Consider the following 12,915-nt stretch of genomic DNA (forward strand, 5'->3'; position numbering starts at 1 on the left):
ATCTGTGTCTCTTTTGCTGTCTCGCATATAAGGTCATCATCTTTCTAAATTCCACATATATGCATTATTATACTGTATTGGTGTTTTTCTTTCTGACTTACTTCACTCTGTATAATAGGCTCCAGTTTCATCCACCTGATTAGAACTGATTCAAATGCATTCCTTTAAATAGCTGAGTAATATTCCACTGTGTATATGTACCACAGCAAAGCTGCAATTTCTATAGGAATTTCTATTTTTTTATTCCATTGATACCTTTGCCCACTCCCAAACATGTACAAAGACGGAATTCCTGTGCAGTTCTAATCTGCAGACTCTAAGTCTCATAGAGTGAGTCTATGGGACACAGATCCCTGGGTGGGAGGGAACACATTCTCAGGGTGGGAAGGGCATTTTTTTCCTTTAAGAAATCTAAAACTACCATCACCCCTACCATCCTACAGGGAAAGAGGCAGAACCAGAGGGAGCACTAACATCATATTTAAGGCTTTTCCTGAAGTGCAGAGTTTCCCGTCCCCTGGAAACAGTCCAAGGATGGTGGGGACCGCAGGTGGTGCGGCGGGGCTGAGGGTGACCCTCGGCTCCTCCCCCAGGCCCTGGCTGCCACTCCCTGAAACAGGACGGGGTTGGGGGGTCTCCCCTCTTCTCAGAAGAGGTGGAAGGCATCCCTGGTGAGGGCGGCAGGCCCTGGTAAGGTGCGCTCCTCAGAGTACCCTTCCCCCTAGCCCCCTAGATAAGATGCAGTTTCCCCACCAGGTGCAGGCGCCTCAGGGAGGCACAGGAGAGCCTGAGCCTGGAGTGCCAGCCTGGGCGGGGGGCGGGAGTGGGAGTCGGGGGCGTCGGGGGAGAGTTGGGGGTCAGGTAGAGAGGCCACGCGCGGGTCACAGAACAAACAGCGCAGGGAGCAGTGAGCGGCTAGCTCTCTTCAGGGAGGAGCCTGGAGCTCAGGCCGGCCACTTGGGTCCACCAGTGGGCTGCCCTGATCTGGGGGGGCTGCGGGTATCTGGTCCCCGGTCCCCGGTCGGATCTGCCCCCGACCCCCAGCGAGTTCGAGGCAGGGCTCCGTCCTCCCAATCTGGGCTTCAGGGAGCCCGCTCCCAGGCGGTAGATCTCCTCCGTGCCCCTCGCCCCGTGCCCCCCGAGGCTCCTGCAGGGGCGCCTGGCGGGGAAGAATAGCGAGTCTCTGAGCTCAGGGGGGTCCGCGGCCGTGGGAAGCAGGGAAGGGTCGCCGCCTGGGAAAGGGGCGCCAAAGAGGGGCTCTGACAGTCTTCGGGCTCAGATGTGATCCATCTAGTAAGACCCAGCGCGCGGTCACGGAGAGGCGTCTCGGGATCCCCGCAGGAGGTGCGCGGGACAGAGAGGAGAGACGGGATACCCCGTGGCCTGGAGAAGGGCGTCCGGGTGTCCGCGAAGCAGACGCTGGACAGCGCGCAGGACGGACCGGAGCGGAGAGGAAACGCGCCCAACAGGAGGGGGCGCTCCGGCCCCCGCCAGCCGCGGCTCCCCAAGCCTCTGCCTCCCCTGCGCGGCCCTCCTCGCAGCCCCTGCTAACCCGGCGCCCCCGGTCCCCACTCGCGGCCCGCCCGCACCCCCCGGCAGCGTACACGCCCCTCCCTGCACCCTCCCGGTAGGGCGGGCCGCCTCCCCGCACCGCCCCCCGCCAACCCCCGACGACTGCAGCGCGCGCAGGAGCCGGGAGGCGGCGCCCGGCGGGGAGGCGCGCCCCGGGCTAGGCGGGGGATTCAAGCGCGTTATAAGGCGCGGAGCCCGGGGCCGAGGAGTCCAGAAGCTGCGATCGCAGGCCAGAGGCACCCGCCGCCCGCATGGCCCCCTCCCGCTGCCCGGCGCGGGCCCTGTTGCTCGCCTACGCCAGCCTGCTGGCCGCCGCCGTGGGCCTGGGCTCCCCGGAGCCCGGTGCGCCCTCGGAGAGCCGCGCCCGTGAGGAGACGCCGCCCGGGAACGAACTGCCCGCGGGACCGGCCGCCCGCCCGCCGGTAAGAGACCGCCCGGCCCGCCCGGGCCCTGGAGACCTCGGGCCTCAGCCCCCCCGCCAGCAGCGCGCGCCCCTGGGTCCCCGGGCGCCTCTCGGGCGCAGCGCGCTCGCTTCCGCGGCGGCGGGGAGTGGGGCGTCGCGAGCCCGCGGGGACCGGGGCTGACCCGGGTGTCCCCCTCTCTACAGGGGACGGGAAAGCGCTTAGCTTGCGGGCTTGGCGCCGGAGGTCTGGGCGCTGGCCCCCTGTACAGCCCGGCGCCTTAAGGGCCAGCCCTGACCTTGGCTTTTGGGGTTGTCATGAAAAGCAAAGTTCTACTGGATTGGGGGGAGATGCCTGTTTTCTGGAGACTTCCAGGTTGGGAAACTCGTAAAGTGTAAATAACTCCATCCTCCTGAAGTTGGGAAGAGGGTATCTGTAAAAGTTTGAGCAAGTCCCTGACCCCCACCCCTACAACCCCACCCCTGCCCCCTATCTTCTTGGTGCCTGTTCTCTGGAAATAAACAACTGCCTTTCTGCCAACTGGGGAGGGGAGGGAGAAAGTGTCTGGATGGGGTGCCAGGCTCCGATGTGTGATTTCTGGCCGACACTTAGCTCTGCCCTGCTGCTTCCTTTCTGGCTGCAGAAGCGGGTGGTCCAGTTGGGGGTTACCAGGGGGTTGGGGCCTTCAGAGCTGCCCTCAGTGTGGGTGGGGCCTCCAGGCAGGGAGGGGAGGGCTCTGGGGAGGGTGCTTGGAGTTTCTTTTCTCTGAAGATGCCTGTGGGCGGTGCCTGGAGGCTCAGGCCTGCACCTCTGCTCTCAGCATCACTTTGGGAACCACGACGCCCAGCTTGGGGATGCCTCCACTGAAGACAAGTCACAGTGGCAGCCAGCCCCGATCACTCCCCAGGAGGGGCCTCCCCAGAGCCCTTGTTCCCGTCGCCCCCTGCCATTTCCCGTGGGCTGAAGGCAAAGCTTATTACCTCAGCCCCCGGGGGGACGCCAGGGGGCAGGGTTTCCAGAGGCTGGGCTGTGATGGTCAGGAAACAGAGGGGCTTCAGGCACTTCCAGGGATGGGTTCTGGCCTTGGAGGCAGGGCTCTTTTTGAGAGCTGCTGGAGGCTGAAGACCTCCATCAGCTAGGGCAGTGGCCCGACGCCCACCCACACTGCCGCAGCCCATCTCCCAGGCCCCCAGATCAACGTGGTTCCACCTGTTTCTGTTTCAAGCCAAACTGGGGTCTGAGTCCCTCCACAGACTCCTGGGCCAGTGGGAGGGCTGGCCCAGCACACAGTCCACCCTGGACAGAGTCCTCCTGCCGGGTGTTCCCACGAAGGCAGCGTGGGATGGTGAACTGGGGTCACCGGTACTCGTGGAGAGGGACCACTGGGGGAGGCCTCGCAGGGTCCAGCACCCAGGGAGGTGTGGGGATGCCCTGGGCACTCTGAGGCCTCTCCCTCCGACCCACGTCCCTCCGTCACAGAAGCCCCATCCCCATCACACCACACCGGCTCCTGAAAGAAGGCCCTGGGTCCCTGCAGAGTGGCCACGAGACCCGTGAGCCTGGCCGGCTCCAAGATCCCAGGGTCCTTCCATCAGCTGCCCGAGTCAGTGCCCATGACCTCATCCAAGCCCTCTTGAGCCAGTTTCCTTCCCAGCTGGCAGCCTTGCCCGGAGCCCAGACTGTCCGGGGCCTGCCGCCCACAGGGCCGGAGGCCTCTCCCTGGAAGTTGCCTCCTGGAGCTCCACCACGTCAGGACTGGTCAGCACGCAGCCTGCTGGGGGGGGGGCATTTCTGGGCCTGTCACTGTCCCAGCTCGGGGCATGTGACTCAAGCCCTAAGGACAGGGAGGGGTTGCGTCACCATATCTCAGTGCGGGACACCCCACCCGCGGTGCCCGAAACAGCCCGGGAAGGGAGGCCTCGCAGCACTGAGGGTGGAAATTGGCCTCCCGAGAACTCCCCAGGGGTTGGTTGGGGTGCCTGCTGGCCGTTGGCGGCCCTGCCTGAGCCCCCAGGGAGGCCGGTGGTCCGATCCTCAGGGAGGCGCACGCACTGCAGCTCCCCTGGAGGGAGGCGGGAGGGGCCCGGCAGTGCCAGCTTCCTCTTGCCCTGAAGCTTGGCACCCCGCCTTCCTCCGCCCACGCCCAGGGTCTTCCCCTGCAGGATCCAGGCTGAGGAGAGGCTGTTCCCCAGGGATTGCCCTCCGTGGCCGGGAGGAAGGGCCGGGGGCTGGGGCTGTGCTGGCTTGGGGGCCAGCACTGTTGACAGTGATGGGGGCCCAGGGGGCTGGAGGCCAGCCCTGTGCAGCGACCTCTTGCCAAGCATTCGGTCTGCTTGGCCGGCAGCCCTGTCTGGGAGGCAAAACAACCCACTGGCGGCTGTGTTCCAGGAGCCCCCTGTGGAGCGGGCGCACGGCCTCAGCGACCCCCGGGACGCCTGGATGCTCTTCGTCAGGCAGAGTGACAAGGGCATCAACAGCAAGAGGGGCGGCAGGGGCAAGGCCAAGACGCTGAAGGTGAGCACTGGAGCCCAGGCGGTGTGTGCACGCGTGTGCGCGCCTCCGCCCACGAGCCTTTCCCCGGCCCCACCCTGAGCACTCCCAATGAGCACAGACCCTCCGCCTCCGGCCGGAGAGCACAGAAGTGTCAAGTCGGGGCCTGTATGACCCTGAGGTCGGGGTGCCTGTTCCAGCCATTTACCTGCACCCCTAGAATGCCAGGCTCGCTGCTTTCTCTTCCCTCTCTGTATCCTGGGAGGCCTGTGCTGGGCTGCAGGGCAGTCAGGGACTGAGCAGGAGGGGCCTGCGGGTGCGCCGGAGTGACACAGTCCAGGGGCCAGCGGGGGCCTGGGCAGCCACTGGTGCCCACCGTCCTTCAGCCTGGGCGGGGCCTGGGCCCTGCTTCTGATGGCTGACCCTGACCTGGGCCCCAGTGAGGGCCGATTCCCCTGTGGTGGGGCACGCCAGGCAGTGCTGTGCCGCCCTGCTGAGCCCTGGCCTCCCTGCTCCCCAGGGCCGCCCCAGCGATGGTGTGCCGGGCTCTGAGCCTGGGGCAGCCCACTGGCTGGGCTGCCACCGGGACCTGACCCGTCACCCCCAAGCTGAGCTGGGGGCTCCCCCAGGCTCCTCCCAGCAGAGTCCCAGCCCAGTCCAGTGAGGGCTCCTTGAGGACCGCCCCCCTCGGGGTGGCCAGGCACAGGGGGACTTGCCGACTGGGGTGGTGACATACCTGAGACTCACAGGCGGCCTGGAGTGCCCCCTGCCCTCCTCTGCCTCCCTCAGCCCCAGGGCTGGGCTGTGGCCTCCTTCTTCCCAGCGTGGCCCCCAGCGGGCCCGCCAACCCCAGCCCTATGCCTGCTGCTTTCACTGCCTCTTCCTGGGAACTGGAGGCTGACCTCCCTCAGGGGTCAAAGCAGGAGTCTCCCCGCTCCCCTGTTACCAGCCTTTCTGGCAAGAGCTCATCGAGGGGGTGCCCACGGTGCCCCCCCCCACCCCGTCCTGCCTGTTCAGAAGTCCTCAATGTCAGCCTTCTCTTTCAGCTTGGTCTACCAGGACCCCCGGGGCCTCCTGGCCCCCAGGGTCCCCCAGGCCCCATCACCCCACCTGAGGTCCTACTGAAGGAGTTCCAGCTGCTGCTGAAAGGTAGGGGGTGGGTACCACACAGATACACACCCCACTGGGGAGGGGTGGGAATACACACCCCACGGGGGAGGGCAGGGCGGAGATACACACCCCACTGGGGAGAATGTGGTGGGGGTATACACCCCACTGGGGAGGGCGGGGTGGGGATACACACCCCACTGGGGAGAACGGGGGCAGGGGAGCCAAGATCGGCTGGACCTTGGTCTTGTCGACCTGTATCCGGGAGGCCATGGCTCTGGTGCTGGCCCGGGGCAGGGCTGTGTGTGGGTCAGGGCCGGGTGGAGCTCGGGGAGGAGTGGGTGAGGAGGCAGCTTCACAGAGAAGGATGGACTTGGCCTCTGTATTCAGTAGGTGCCTGGGGACCAGCCTCCATGCCCCACCTGGGAGGCCTCTGAGCTTGCAAAAGCTGAGAGATCCAAGCCCGCGTTCCCCAAGTGGGGACTGTTAGGGAGAAGTCAGAGCTCCTTAAGCTTGCACAGTGTTCCAGTGAGCCCTGCAGGGACACCAGGGAGATCTCAGGCCTCTTTCTTCCCCTCACCTGCACCCCGCCTCTTCCCCTGACATATCTCTGCTGCTGGCTGCAGAGCCCAACGGGCAGGCCCGAGGAAGCTGCCCTCATGGGGCAGGGAGGACAGTCCCGGGAGCACAGAGAGGAGCAGGCTGGGGCCGGAGGCCGCAGAGGGTGAGAGCAGAGCTGAGGGGGCTCTAGCACCCAGGGCAGTATCCCTGCACTGCGGCCAGCTGCCAGGAGTGGGCTCTGAGTACCGACTAGAGTTCATTTCACTGTGAAGAGCTCTTGAGTCTTTTCGCACTTCTATTTAATGTACTGGGGCTTCCTTGGTGGCTCAGATGGTAAAGAATCTGTCTGCGATGCAGGAGACCCAGGTTCGATTCCTGGGTCATGAAGATCCCCTGGAGGAGGGCTTGGCAACCCACTCCAGTGTTCTCGCCTGGAGAATCCCATGGACAGAGGAGCCTGGTGGGCTACAGTCCACGGGGTCGCCAAGAGTCGGAGACGACTTGAGTGACTAACAACTACCCTTCATTTAACTAGACCAGCTTCAGCGGCTGAAGAACCTCCACGTTCTCTGCAATAATTTCTTTACACTCAGCTTCTTTCCCCAAATGACGGGTCTGGCTTATCCTACTGTATTTCCTGATTCAATAATAATGTAAACAGAGAAAAAGCAGCAGCAGCCCCGGGATGAGAAGCGGTAGGATAAACAGGTGAAGCAGGAGAACGGGGTCCTGGGTGCACCAGCCCTGAGCTTCCCGGTAGCCAAAGCGTGAAAGGAAACGCGAGCAGCCGCGGGATCGGGAAGCCGGTTCCTAAGACCATGCAGCCCAGAGCAGGTCTCCCGTGGATTCCCGAGTGCGGGCGCCCGGCTCGCGGTTCCGGGGGTCATCGGTAATGGTGCCCGCGATCTCAGCGGCGCCCAGTTTTGGGGCAGGTATCCGGGAGGGACGCGGCGGGGCGGGCCGCGAGGGGGTAGGGGTCCCGGCGCGACCACCGCCCGCTCTGTGCCAGGCGCGGTGCGCACGCGGGAGTGCGCGGAGCCCGAGCCCGGCCCGCGCGTTCCCGCCGCGGTGCCGGCCGCGCGCCCGGAGGACGACGAGGAGGCGGCGGCGGGGGGCGCGGGCGTGCTGGCGCTGCTGGCAGCGCCCCTGGCCCCCGGCCCGCGGGCGCAGCGCGTCGAGGCCGCCTTCCACTGCCGCCTGCGCCGGGACGCGTCGGTGGAGCGGCGCGCGCTGCACGAGCTCGGCCTCTACTACGTGGTGAGTCCGGGCCGGGCCGGGCCGGGCCGGGGCCGGGCGGGCGCGGCGCGGCGGGCCCGGGGTGACCGTCTGTGCGCCTGCAGCCCGACGCCGAGGGCGCCTTCCGCCGCGGCCCAGGCCTGAACCTGACCAGCGGCCAGTACACGGCGCCCGTCGCCGGCTTCTACGCGCTCGCCGCCACGCTGCACGTGGGTGAGGCCCGGACCCGGGCTTGGGGAGGGGTGGGGGTCGCCCCGCCACCCTCGCGCCCCGCCACCCGGTGATCACTGCCCCCGCGCCTCCCCCGCAGCGCTGGCCGAGGCGCCGAGGCGGGGGCCTCTGCGCCCCCGGGACCGCCTGCGTCTGCTCATCTGCCTGGAGTCCCGGTGCCAGCACCATGCGTGAGTGGGCGCCTGCCTCTTCCCTCGGGGCTTTCCCCCGCCTGCTGGCAAGGTTCCTCCAGCCTCCTGGCGCCCGCCCGCTGCCTCAAACCGACCCTCTGCAGCCCGCACCCGCCACCCCGGTCTCCCCACCTCCTCCATCCCACCTGAACCCAAAAGGGGCTGACTATACCATCCCTTGAGGAGAAGGCAATGGCACCCCACTCCAGTACTCTTGCCTGGAAAATCCCATGGACGGAGGAGCCTGGTGGGCTGCAGTCCATGGGGTCGCTGAGGGTCGGACAGGACTGAGCGACTTCACTTTCACTTTTCACTTTCATGCATTGGAGAAGGAAATGGCAACCCGCTCCAGTGTTCTTGCCTGGAGAATCCCAGGGACGGGGGAGCCTGGTGGGCTGCCGTCTATGGGGTCGCGCAGAGTCGGACACAACTGAAGGAGCTCAGCAGCAGCAGCCCATCCCTCGATCGAGATGCCAGCGGCGCGTCCTCAGAGGCCTCCCCTGCCCGGTCTGTGCAGGGCCCCTCCCCAGGCACTCTGCCGACCCATCCATCCTCCGGTTGATGTCGGTTCAGAAGGGCTGGGCTGCCCTTTCTGTACCCCTGCGCCCAGACAGCCCGGGCGGAGAGCAGGTGTGCCACAGTAGTGGCAGAAGGCGTGCAGGAGTGAAGTTCACATCTCACTCCAGTTTGGGAAGCTGCGCAGGGCTTGGCCTGAACCCAGACTCCCAGCGGCCAGCCCCGCACCTCCAGCTGCCCCGTCAGAGCCTGGACTTGCGGCCCTGGCGGCACACACTCCGTCCTGTGCGCTTCAGTCCTGTATTCACTCCTGTTGGGGACCCAGCCCAGATCCCCCCCCCCCACCCCCCGCCGCCCAGAAGCCTGGCCAAGGCTGCCGTTTCCGTGGTGCCTGGCCGGGTGCTGGGTGATGGGGGACACATTGCAGGTGGTGTGCAGGGTCTGGGGCCGGGGTCTCAGGCGCCCCCTCTGTCTCCTTTGGCCACAGCTCCCTGGAGGCCGTCGTGGGGCTGGAGGGCAGCAGTGAGCTCTTTACCATCTCGGTCAACGGCGTTCTCTATCTGCAGGTATGTGGGGCAGGATCCACCGTGGGGGGACCACCGCTGGCAGGGAGACGTGCTGGTGGGCTCGGGAGCTGTGGGTGCAGTGCCCCCCGCCTCCAAGCCCTGATGAGGGTCAGGGCAGCACGGAGCACTCTCGCTGGTCCTGGCAGAAGCAAGCTGTTACTGGGTCTCCCTTCCCCACATCTGGCCTGCCCCCGACACCTGTCCTCTGCTCTGCTCCTCCGTCTGTTTTCTGACCTCCCAGGCCTCCCATGTTGAGGGCTGGCCTGAACCGGCCCTTCAGAGAGAACTCAGTTGGGCAGGGGAGCGGTGGAGGACAGTGACAGAGGTCAGCTGTCCCAGGGAGGACATCACGGCCCGCTGGCCCACTGAGACTGCGGGAAGCAGACGAGGTTATTTCCACACAAAACCCCGAGCAGCAGTCTCTTTCTAGACTGTGAGGATTTAGGGCAGGTGGTCGAGAAATGGATGAAAAGGATTTCCTGGAAACAAAAGTCTAGTTGCAGATGTGTTGAATAACAGCTTACATGCAAACGGTCCTAAGTAGGCCAGGCCTGTTCTGAGCGCTTCACATAAATTACTCATTAACCCACCGTGATGTGAAGCGGGTCAGGGAACTGTGGCACGGAAGGGTTAAGCAGCTCGCCCAGGCTCAGCCAGCAACGCCAGAACTGGGGGCCAGGCTGTGGCTGCAGGCGCTGTGGCTGTTTGCTGAAAGGTCTGGTCCCTGCATGATGACCTCAGGCGGCATGGTGGGCCTGGGGTCCTGAGATGGAGTGCCCGGCTTCTGCGTTTCTGGGAGCTCCCGCTTCACATCTGGTGACGTGACCCTGGGGTGTCTGGACCACATCTGGAGTAGCCAGGCCCTACTACTGGCCTCATGATGGCTCTACCAGAGGGCTCAGTGGCCAGGCCCGTGGTGGAAGGGGCGCCCTCTCGCCTGAGTTTTGCAAAGAAAGCTTGACTCTGGCCCCGACTGGAGGCTCGCCCCCACATGCGCGAGCTAAGGGAGCCCGCCAGCCAAGAGGCTGATGGAGCTGGGGAGAAGGCATGAGAACAGGGGTCGGAGGTGCTGGGTTTGATGGTGAGGTGTCTGGGCTGGCGGGGCAGGGCGAGCAGTCAGCGTGCCTGCGGGCTGCAGCGTCTGGGCTGACCGCGGAGCCTCCCTGCAGGCCGGGCAGTACACCTCCGTCTTCTTGGACAATGCCAGTGGCTCCGCCCTCACGGTGCGCAGCGGCTCCCACTTCAGCGCCGTCCTCCTCGGTGTGTGAGCGCCATGCCCGAGTGTGAACAACCCCGGGGGCACTGTCGGAGTGGCAGAGGCCGTGGGCAGGAGGGAGCCCGCCAGACTGCCCACCCTGGCCACCGCAGCTGAAGCCAGAGACGCTACGACAGGCAGCCAGCGGAGGCCACACGCACACTGGCGGTCCCGGAACTCCGGGTGATCCCGAAACTCCGGGTGATCCCGGGACGCCGTCTTTTCCAGGGAGGGGTTTCAGCGTGCCCAGGTGCGGGCGTTTTTGTCCGTGCCCCTCCCTCCCCCTCTGCTGTAGACCTGGACTCCTCCTGGGCAGCTTGCTCCGTGGCTGAGGTCCGGCCGCACCTTTCCCATCTTCCCTAGGGCTCTCGCGGGCTGCCCATGGGCATGCCGAGGGGAGAGGCCGCCCAGCCTGCCTGGTGCCCACCTGCCCCTCTCCCAGCTGTGCCTTTGGCTGCCGTGGACCTCAGGGCACTGCTTGGCCTGCAGGGACCACAGGGCCTGAGCCTGTCCTTGTGGCCTCTGGGCACAGCAGCCTTGGGCACCAGGGACATGGGATAGGGGCTGACGGGGACAGTGAGTCCAGAGCTGTTCTCACGTGTGTGTGCGAGTCCACACTCATGAGCTCACCTGGCCTTCCCACCATCCCCTCCGTTGCAAACCCCCTCCCAGACGAGGTAGTCTTGCCTGTCCCCTTGAGGCCCTGGCACGCTGCTCGGGCCCACCTGCCAGATGAGAGAGCTGGAATGTCCCTGCAGATTAGGGGCGGTCAGGCCCTCTGCCCTCATCTGGATGGGTGAAGCTGTGGCCCCGCAGGCTGACAGCTCTGGGTGCCCAGTCACCACGGTCCAGCCCCGCTGGGTCCATCCAGCTCTGGGCTCTTCAGAGTGTCTTCCCCACCCGGGTGGCACTGTGGCCCCAAGTTCAGATGGGCGTTGTGGGCAGGCTGGGGAACAAGTGCCTGCTGCAGCGGTGATGGGATTTGGGGTGGGGGGATGGCGGCTGTTCCCGTGGACAGACAGTGTCTGAGAGTTCCTGCCATTTCTTGATGCAGGGCCCCTTTGGCCTGCTGAAGAAGTTACCCCACCCCCATTCCTGCATGGAAAACAGGCCATAGGAACACCGGTACCACAGGAGCTCCTGGGGGCCAAGATGGTCTGGCAAGGGTGCCTCCAGGCCCGGGAGAGGCAGGGGCGACGACTGCAGTCACCCTGCTCCTTGACTTTCTAGCTGGCCTGGGGTGAGCAGGTGACTGGTCCCCAGGAGCCCTCAGCTTCCACCCCACAGTCTGACTAACGGGAGCCCCAGGCACCATGTGCACAGACCGACCGCTGGGTGCCCTTTGGGGGGCTGGGCACAGTTCTCAGTAGGACTTGCCCCCACCCTACCAGGAAGCGCCAGCCGGCTGGCGTCCTGCCTGCCCACCCCCGCTCCTAGATAAGGGTGGCACGGCCACGCCCTCTCCTGCATTTCTCTGTACCCAGCAGGCACAGATACTTTAGAAAAGCTTTCACCCTGGGGAAGACGCACGGTCCTTTTTCTCAATATAAGTGTGTTATGCAGCAATTAATTGAAGTATTTATTGTATAACGTTGTCAGGTGGAATATATTTATGTATAAAAACTGCCTGTTTGAGTATTTTTTTATGTGGTTATACAAAGTTACAGAAGCAAAGGGCCGACCTTAAAAATACAGAATCGGAGTCCTTTAGGCCAGGCTCCTGAGGACAAGGGGCGTTCTCCAGGGGTTGGAGGGGGAGCGTGGGTTTGGCCAGGGAAGCCCCACGCCAAGCCTCTCCCCGCTCCAGGAAGCGGCACTCTGGGAATTAGGGACACGTGCTCACAGACTGGTGCCTTGTCGGCTGTAAGAAAACGTTTGGCTGAGTAACTTGCGCGGTTTCCCGTGTCTGAGACGCCGAGGCTCTCTCCTCCTGTGATGGCACACTGCCTCCGCAAAGAGGGAGCCTGGCTGTCCGCGCTGGGAAGGGGTATGCTGGAAGCGTTCCCGAGGTACTTGCAGCAGGGAGGCCAGTCCTTCTAACGGAGCTGACGAAGTGATAAGGCCTGTGTGCAGGCTGGGCGAGGCCCACAGAGATGACAGAACAGCTTCAAAAGCCCGTCCTCAGAATCTTACACCATCCCGAGGCCAGCATTTACACAGAAAGACCTGAAAGCCGTCTTACTAAGGAGCTTTACCAGCAATACCAGTGTCCTGCTCTCTGTGTGAAGAAGGGCGTGAAAAGAATTTTCGAGTTTGTTTTCCTGGGGAGGCTCATCACACGATTTTAGCATCTTGGACAGAAGTGTTGCTGTGAAGCCTGACTTAAGCCCAGCCCAGAGCCCAGTACGCACGCCCCTGAGCCAGGAGGCCGGGCCTCAGGCCACATGGGGCCGCAGTGGGACTGCCCAGCCCTGGAGACGTGCGCGTTCCACACCTGGGCATCCAGCAGCAGTCTGGCATCACAGGACCGGAAATGAGCGGCACTCGGGTGTTTTAGAGGGCCCAGTGGGGCACTGCTCAGCTATCAGCCTGACCTCCTGGCTGAGCCTGGGCTCATGCCGCCTTAACACTTTGTCACCTTATTTTCGTCTGCAGAGCTGGAAGCAGCCAGCTCCTCCAGCAGCCCTGGGTTGTGGCGCTGGCCTGTCGAAGCCAGTCACCGCCTCACACTCCCCTCTGTGAAACGCCACTTCCCCAGCCAGTTATTGGGGGGCGGCAGCACGGGAAAGGTGCCCTAAACTACAAAGTCCTGTGCGGTGAGCAGCTGACGGCCATGGCTACTGGCCAGTCCAAGAGGCCCGCAATGCTTT

The 12,915-nt window shown here is 64.5% G+C and overlaps 1 protein-coding gene across 2 annotated transcripts; it reads left to right on the top strand.

The window, feature by feature from the left end:
• Nucleotides 1-1,719: 1,719 nt before the first annotated feature.
• ERFE (erythroferrone) lies at nucleotides 1,720-11,733 on the top strand. Of its 2 annotated transcripts, none has more exons than XM_070368613.1 (8): nucleotides 1,720-1,994; nucleotides 4,362-4,487; nucleotides 5,510-5,612; nucleotides 7,141-7,388; nucleotides 7,472-7,576; nucleotides 7,678-7,768; nucleotides 8,772-8,850; nucleotides 10,020-11,733. In XM_070368613.1, exons 1-8 carry the CDS (start codon nucleotides 1,824-1,826, stop codon nucleotides 10,135-10,137), a joined length of 1,041 nt encoding a protein of 346 aa, XP_070224714.1. In that variant the 5' UTR covers nucleotides 1,720-1,823; the 3' UTR covers nucleotides 10,138-11,733. The 2 variants fall into 2 exon arrangements, with proteins under 2 accessions (XP_070224714.1, XP_070224715.1); XM_070368614.1 differs by having other exon boundaries at nucleotides 1,723-1,994; nucleotides 7,472-7,580.
• The last annotated feature ends 1,182 nt before the right edge of the window (nucleotides 11,734-12,915 follow it).

Source organism: Bos mutus, chromosome 3 (genome assembly GCF_027580195.1).
Source record: "Bos mutus isolate GX-2022 chromosome 3, NWIPB_WYAK_1.1, whole genome shotgun sequence".
NCBI lineage: Eukaryota > Metazoa > Chordata > Mammalia > Artiodactyla > Bovidae > Bos > Bos mutus.